This window comes from Pollicipes pollicipes, unplaced genomic scaffold, assembly GCF_011947565.3.
Source record: "Pollicipes pollicipes isolate AB1234 unplaced genomic scaffold, Ppol_2.1 Scaffold_7262;HRSCAF=8765_pilon_pilon_pilon, whole genome shotgun sequence".
NCBI lineage: Eukaryota > Metazoa > Arthropoda > Thecostraca > Pollicipedomorpha > Pollicipedidae > Pollicipes > Pollicipes pollicipes.
This window is the reverse complement of record NW_023597055.1, coordinates 11925437-11933899: the sequence shown is the minus strand read 5'-3', so window position 1 is coordinate 11933899 and position 8463 is coordinate 11925437. Positions and strand designations below refer to the sequence as shown.

Below are 8463 nucleotides of genomic sequence, written 5' to 3'. Positions count from 1 at the left end.
TTGCACATGACGACCAAAGTGGCGACAACATCCGTGACCAAAGCTTGGGCGTTGCATGATGGACATGAGCGACGGACAGCGCGTGATTACAGCGAAGACATTTGGTTGCTCTCCTCCCTGCGTAAGGAAACCCATGCGTCCCGCATGGTGAACCATTAGGATGCGGCACAGATACTTTCTCCTTTCTTCTGTCGCGGTGAGAGGACTGCCCCTCGCGTGCGTTTGCCTTGATAGCCCTCAGTTTGCGGATTTCCCTGGCCGTCGGTGCCGTCCGTCCGATCGCCCCTTGCCATTCTATCTTAAAGCGCTGACACGCTGCCTGAAGTAAGAACGGCGCTCGGGTAGCGAGAGTGAGTTCCGACAGCTTCCTCCTTTGCTGCAGCATCTGCCCTCTTGTTCCCAGTAATGCCGGCGTGTCCGAGCACGCCACCGAAGACAACACACTTCCTTCGATCTGTTCGAGGGATGGAATAAGTCGTATAATCTGGTCACCTAAGAAGCACTCTGTTTTCGAGTAATTGGGGTAGTAATACATACTGCTCCAGAAGTCAGGCAGAATAGGATACCGCTCCGCTCGTTCCTCCTCCGCAGAGCCTAATGCCCCCTGACTGCAAAAAGTTCAGCGGTAAAAACCGAACAAAAGGGTGCAATGTAAGGCATTTTGTCGAGCTGTCACGCGTCACAGCATAGCCAGTGCCTGCATCAGACTTTGAGACATCCGCGTACGTGCAAAAGTACGCATCGCACTTGGTGCGCATACCCTCAGAGTAGAAGAAACTCAGAGCGAAACACCTCAGCACTCGTCGATCCTCTGCCCGGGGCATGGAGCGAAAAATGCAGATCGGCATTTTGAGGCCTCAGGACGGGCATGGTGGGCCTGTCGCACGAGTGACGTTCTTCCTTCTAATGCTACACCCTTGCAGACCCCTCTTGACCCTCATACACATAGGCTGTGACGAGCTAACATTACTCATTTCGAACAGATGGATTGGATGTCGGGAAAAGATGCAGCGAAAGGTAGGATGTGCCCCGAAAAGGTGCAATTTTTAAGGCATACTGTGCGCTGAGTATTTCGCGTCGGAATGACAGTGACGGTTTTCGCTATAACCAAGAGGCTGAAGATGGGACTGGATCTAACTGTCCCAGTGGCAGTGCGTATTGCACCATGGTGGACTGCATCAAGCATGCGTTTGACTGAAACAACGGCCGATTCGAAGGCCTGGCTGCCAAATTTTAGCTTTAATCGGAACGGCGTCCCGCAGAGAAGTGGTGCACACAGTGCTAGTTCTGGTTCAAATGTGGTCGAAACCTCAATTCCTGGCATTTTGGAAACCGTCCGCCTCTGTTATTTTCCATCGCCGTTTTGATCAGATCATGTAAAATCCCCTCCTCCGAAACTCATATGAGCCCCTTAGTATTTGCTTCGCATGTGTAGGAGGCCGAAACTTGTTCACCGCATACCACGCCTCCGTTCTGCCATAAATTGACAAGATGTTTATCGCACATTCTTGGGCAGTACATATAAAAACCAAAATATCTTGATCTCGAAAGAATCGCTAGATTGCACCCTATCGATTAATTAGATTGAATGTTTTCCAGGTGGTATCTTAAGTGGAAATTATACGTTGTTTTTATAATTATACGTTTTAAATTATACGTTGGAACACCTGCATGATACCAGAACTTTTATCGACATTTAATAGGTATGGAGAATACGAGAAAATGGCTGTCACTGCCCACTTTAAACTGTGTTCTCAGCACTTTGTGGGTCAGTAACAATTTCCAACAATCATTATGGCGGCAGAAGAGGCCCAAAAAGTCATAAAGGTTTTAGTAGGCCTGCGTCCCGTCGGTCGGCCGGTCCGTCCACCGAGCTGCGCTGCGACTGGCCGGCCGCAATACAGCGCTCGCCTGGGCTGACCGAAGAAATAGGCTGAGAGTTGACGTCTCCTGGGAGGGTTAAGTGCTTGGTCAAGTTATACGCTCATTGTCGCTCATTGTTTTCGGCTCAGTGAGTGAGGCTGACGGTCGTTTCTCCGACTGTCGAGTGCGCAACATGTGAGGTACTAGTGAGGTGGTCTTCTTTGACACAGTAGTGCAAGGAGGCCTTCTGTTAAAGAGAGAGAAAAACGGCAAGCCGCGTTAAGCTGGCGGACGAATGTGAGGAAGAGTTGCATCACGCCTTATCTAATTTTGTTCGAGCCTCGCAAGACAAAGGGAACAATTATGGGCGTTGCTAGAGCAGGATGCTGGCTGAAAGGGTGCCGTTTAGTACGGGTGACATTGTGGCACTGAAACACGGGAATCAGGACACCCCCGGCGCAGCTGGTGACGGACGGGCGCCCGACAGCGCCCTATACCGAGCTGAGCGAAAGAACCAAGCGACGGACCTCAGAACATCTATCACAGGACCACATTCCTCGAAAGCTCGTGAATGTGGCTAAATGGAGGGCACGTGTTGGAGGAACAGCGGATCCGTCCCACGTCCGGCAAGAAACTATGGCATCGCCCGGCAGGCCAAAAACGATACGGAGATACCAAAAAAGATAATCAGCCCACCGTCCACCAGTCGCATGCGCGCCACCTGACAAAGCCTCGGCTAGGTGTGTGGTCAGTGACTTGACTGTGCATGGGTTCAAAGTGGTGCGGAACACAGCTCATGACGTATCAAGACAACATATTTCCCCGCGTACAGCAAAGCGCAGTCAGCGAAACACGACGTTTGCCCACCGGCCGCCACAATGACTGTCAGTGACATCAGTGCTTAAGTGACCGCAAGCACTCTTCGGCCGTACTTTTCGCCGTCTGGTGGAAGCGCAGACATCCTGGCAACGTTAAACCGACTGATAGACCAGCCTGGACCCAGCACACAGACCAAACGTGGTGTTCCCAAAGTCAAGTGCGCATTCGATGGTGCCACATCCCAATCAGTGTACAAGCAGGCAGTCAGTGAAAATGATGTAGGAATGGCGAAAGAAAGCCTGTTTTGTATGATGATACCTTTGAGACTCCGTCCATAACTTCATGCTCAGGTGCAAGTGATCCGCCATTAACTAGGCCTTGCAGACCTCTGTGCGTCAAATACATCCGCGATACTGCAGATATATCGCGAGAAGAGAGTACACGGATCGAAGCTGCGATCAGCCGACTGAAGCTGACGACCTCGACCCCTCCGGGTGGCATTCGTGTGGAACATCAACACAAGCTTTGTCTCCCGATGGTGGACGGAAGTCATCACTGCTCTAACGGCCACCAAAAGCAGTGCGTGCTGCAGTGTTCGGAGCAAGACCGAAGCAGATGAATGACCTGACCGCCTTATCAGCTCGCCCCTCACGCAAGGAGACACACAAATTTGGTCTCCCGACGACGTGCGCTTGGATTCGTATTGTCAGTGAGCTAGAATCGCTTTCGAACTAGGGTGGGAGTGAACAATTTAATCGCAAAAAGACCGTACGGAAGTGAAAAATTCAGTGAGCTAGAACTGAGCAAGAACCACTTTTGAATTACGGTGGGAGTGAAAAATTTAACCGCAAAAAGACCGCATGGGAGTGAAAAACTCAATTCACAGAAGCTGGAACTCATGAGTCCGTGAGAGATGCTCCAGCAAACAAAGACATACATTTCAAGCTGGCGTGGACGTAACAATGTAAAAACTGAACTAGAATCGCTTTTGAGCTAGGGTGGGTGTGAAAAATTCCATCGCAAAAAATCGTGCGGGGGTGAAAAATGGCAGCCACGCGCCGCCAAACGCATCACGACGGCATGACTTCAAATGCATCCCTTATTTTTGCAACGATCCATGGTGTGCAGCATCTGGCACCGAGGTTCGCGCAGTTCCTCCCGGCCCCATCTCGCTCTCACATGTCCGGCCACGCCACACACATTAGTCAGCAAGGACCAACGCGGGACTGGCGGAGCGCCATGGAGGAGGGGCGCCCCAAGGCGACCGGCTGCTGCTCCATCACTATGGCTCCACGGCGGACTTGGATCAGCGAGGTGAGCAGATCTCAGGCCAGCTCTTCAACCTGGTCACGCCGGCGATGGCTGCGTGCGAGTGGAAAACTGGCACATTTCCGCTTTGCTTGTATGCACACAACTCGTGATCAGTATCTGCCTCCGATCCTCCTCCACGTCGCTTCACCTGTCACGCTAAATATTGGTTATGCAAACGGGCGGGATCCACTAATTAATTGTTTTAGACCCCAGCTAGATGCCCGAGGCCTGTTCATCCCATGCTTGCAGCCGTTGGACCGATACCAAAAGCACAGCAGCTTCAAATACCACAGACGTCAAAACGACCACATTCGACACTGTTTCAGGTTGTTCGCTTTACACTGCGTCAGGTCAAGTTTGCTTCACAACGAAGTACTATGCTCCTTACACAAGGCAATACATACACATGGACACACGCTGAATTCGTGACACTTTCCACAGCGCGGCGTTGTACATCCCATCACAGGCCACCAACTCTGAGCAGGGGTGGCCGCCCCTCCGCCAGGCCACCTGCTGTCCACGCCCATCACCGCCACTGGGGCCAGGCCGCGGCCCCTCGCGTACGTCACCGGTCACCGGATCCGGCCTACTTTCAGCGTGCTCTCCTTAGCGCGAGACAGTGCGGTCAGACGCTGCGCGACCGCCGGATAGAGGTCATCCGACCTCGGGTCACACCTGACGGGGTCGGTGACCTCTGTGTTCTGACGCAGAACGGTGCCTTCGAACTTGCAGCGACCTCTATGCCGAGGCTGGCCGGGGTCAGCGGAGCATGCAGCTTAGATGGCATGGTGACCTCCAGGTGACCTGGGTGTCACACAGAAAGACGACGACGATCGCCACCAAGAGCGCAAAAATCACCACCCAGTACCCTGGAACAGGCACGGCCCACCAATCAACCCATCAGATGTCATCGGCGTCGTACGGCAGTCCAAAGTTACACTTGCACAAAACATCAAACCTTTCCTACCAATCACAGCATACAAAAACTTGGTCAATGACAGTGAAATTGTTCTGGCATTCATTTCCATCACTCGAGGCATCCAGCGCAAGACACATTGTGGAGAAGCACAGACGGCACCGACAGCGCCGCTTTCTCGACGTCCGTTAGCGCAGAAAACGCGTCCAGGAGTCCGTTGCGCGCAATGCGCAAGAGTCCGTTTGGTGCCGTTTCGCAGCGACTGTCGCCGCGCCCCACCACGTGCTCCCTTCACATGGACGACAGCGCCGATCGCGCTCGCATTCAGGGTTCAAGCTCACAGCTGACTGCGTAACCAGGAAACAGCCTAGCAGGTCGGCGGGTCCCACGGCGGGGGCGCTGCAGCCGGCGGCTCATGGAGGCCACCGCTTCACTTCCGGAGCGGCTCAGCTCACACAACGGGTGGTCCATGTCGCTGAGCACAGGCGCTGACGGCACGCCAGCAGACCCAGCAGCGGATTCCACGGACCCCCTCCCCCCACCCCACACGCACCAGGGTCCACGTAGCTGAGGACGGGCAGTGACGGGCGCGTCAGCAGACCCGGCGGCGGGTCCCACAGACCCCCCCCCCCCAATAACGAAGCACGTGACACCGATGGACCCCCCACTCCTCAGACGCAATGCACAGTGAGCAGTTTGGATCGCAACACACCACGACATTCCGCGCAGACATCTGCACACAGCCTGCACACGACATGGCACCGAATACTGCGTCATCAAGAGAGCCACGCACGTCTGAGGACGGGGGCGCCACTACGTGTCACACTGCAGAGCCAGTGGGACTTACAGCAGGTGCGGGAGGCCTTGCGGTCGACCATGCGGACCTGCTGCGTCTGCTGCACCATGCGGCCGGCGCTCCGGTCCGCCATGTCCGAGATGTTATCGATCAGCGCTGCGGACAGCGGCACGCTCGTCCACAACACGCATCCGCCCGGCCTCGCCGGCTCACGACGAATGTGAGGATAACTATTCCGAATGATAGCATAAATATACAAGACAACACCGTCAAGCTCACGTAAGTCGGGATGCGAAGAAGTAATCCTCAGCCGGGTACGAATCGGCCACACGCACGCAACAATCATTCCATCGGCGTTAATGCTTCATTTCATCCCATCTGTGAAATTACGAGGATCCTTGCATGTGCGCTGAACCCCCCCATAGGCCATAGACCATGTCAGCCTAGAGTGCGACAAATCGACAACACAGTCCATCAGCCTCACGCTTCGAAAGACCAACCAGCAGGGACACTGGCGGGAGTCGGGCGGTGAGGGAACGGGTCGGGCCCGGCCGTCCTCTGCTGGCGACACCACATACCGCTTTGCTCCTCGATCTCGGCACCGATAGCGCCGGCCATGTCCCGCTGGCGCGAGATGACCGACGCCAGCACCTCCAGACCCTCGTCCTGCTCTGTGGAAGCCACTGACGCAATTAGATTCGCGAAGTGCTCACAGCCTCCCCACAGTCCCCAACATTGCCAAGCTGAAGAGCACCTCTCTGGTCTTCCATTCCATCTCCTGGTTCTCCATCAACTATGCCCAGGGATGGAACTTTGTATCTTTCAGGAGAGGTGGGGGGAGGGGATATGCCAAATCAAAATTTATCTCCACTCCCTAAACTCCCCCCCCCCCCCCCTTATGACAGGCCAGTCTGCCCCAAGTCTACCAAAGTCAGACAGCTAAACTTAAACAAACTTACATTGAACACCATATTATTCTTGCACACCACACATGGCCATGCATTTCCAGAAAGGTGGTTACATCCTCTTGTCTTGTTTTGTTTTGGAAGCTTCAACCCATCCTGGCAACCTACCCCTGACGAGCTGGCGCTGCTGCTGCCGGAGGTCACCGGTGGGTGGCACCACAGACGGTGGCACATCGTCACCACCCCAGCCTGTGGTGCCCAGGTCAGCCAGGCCACCTGGTGCCCCTGGCCGCGCCATCACCGCAGGGCAACTGCTCAATGTCCCGATGTGCTGGGTACCTAGAATGAAAATGGCATGGGATGTCATGGCTGACCAGATTACACAGCATGGGGGGCTAAGGCAAAAGTGATGAGAGTTGCATGATGTGAACCACCCAAAGAAATGACTTGAATGGGTTGACACAAACTGGAGCATAAATTTGAATGGCTGTGAGGAGGCAGTTAGTAAGCATGGAATGAAGTTGGTGTGGGCACCAGTTTGGTATAAGTTCAAATATTTCATTTTATTAGGCTTTTAAAATGGAGTTAACATAAAGCACCTGTTGTGCCTCGGGGATTTAGCATGGTTTGAAAATCACTATGAATAGCCTGTTCAGTATCTTTGGAACCTTTGATTAGTACCTATCATTGAGCAACATTGCCAAACCTTCCACCATTCTTTGTGTTTAAGAGAATGCAAGGCAAGGCAGCCTTCTACCCTTATTTGGCCTGTCATTCTGATCTGGGGAGTTGATAATCACACAATATAATACTTGATGAGGATGGTGAAGTCATTGGTGTCATTAATGACTAAGTCATCAGATGATTATACTGTGCATATATGATGCTACATTTTCATATTGTGTCCTTGCTGCTGCTCTTAATTTTTTAAAAAACAAGCTTTACAGGAGCAAAAAAGAGCAGCTTAAATGGTAACTGGTCTTGGAAATTTGCCTTTCATTTCATATGATTTTGCCACAATCCTGACGGCCAAGAAAAGCCTCAATGGACTTTGTTCAAGGTGAATGGAAGAAATATATGTGCAACCTAAGACTTCAAGTATTATATTTTTACTTAATCTACACAAACTATTCAGTGATAGAAATAAAAACCTACAGGTGAAATTGATACAGGTATTTACTTATGATGCTTTTCAGTCAACATCCACATTGGTATCTGATGCTGCAATATTTAATAGTTCAACTGCCATTTTAAGACATGAAACACCATAATCATAGAACAGATACACTTTTGGATGATATCACCTCACCTCCAAAATACCGTTCACACACGATGGCCGAACCTGGTCATACGGGCACTCTCCAATAAGTCATCGCCTACTTTCAAGGATCAAAAGCAACAGGTTCTCGTCCCTATCATGTTATTCTGCAGAAAACTGGACGATAAGCTAGCTAAATGATATTGCTTCGAACAATCGTCGTTTTTCTACCCTACATCCACCCAAATACCGTCATCACCCCACATAGCACCATCTGTCCCGAACCTGCGTTCCCTCACCCCCAGTGTTGATACAAGTGCCGCGATGGATGCGTGTTGGAAGCGTTATGGAAGCGTGTTTTTTTCCTTATTTACATGATGTTGATGACGTAACGGGGATGTTAAGGAATTGCTGCGTTTTCAAAAAGGCATCATATAAAAATATTATCTTATGATAAAAGTGCCAAAAAAACCGATGTGATGTTGACGACTTCACTTGGTTTCAAAACAACTGCTGCGTTTTCAAAAATGAACTGCTGACGGAGATATAGATTCATGGAGCCATGTCAACGAATGATCATTCACGTGCTGCTCAG

The 8463-nt window shown here is 51.8% G+C and overlaps 1 protein-coding gene across 1 annotated transcript; it reads right to left on the bottom strand.

Moving 5' to 3' along the window:
• Positions 1-4565: 4565 nt before the first annotated feature.
• Positions 4566-8154, bottom strand: LOC119113442 (syntaxin-8-like). Its single transcript, XM_037237755.1, has 6 exons — positions 7920-8154; positions 6779-6949; positions 6284-6376; positions 5757-5861; positions 4811-4862; positions 4566-4731 (listed from the first exon to the last, which is right to left on the bottom strand). Exons 2-6 carry the CDS (start codon positions 6906-6908, stop codon positions 4566-4568), a joined length of 546 nt encoding a protein of 181 aa, XP_037093650.1. The 5' UTR covers positions 6909-6949; positions 7920-8154.
• Between the last annotated feature and the right edge of the window lie 309 nt (positions 8155-8463).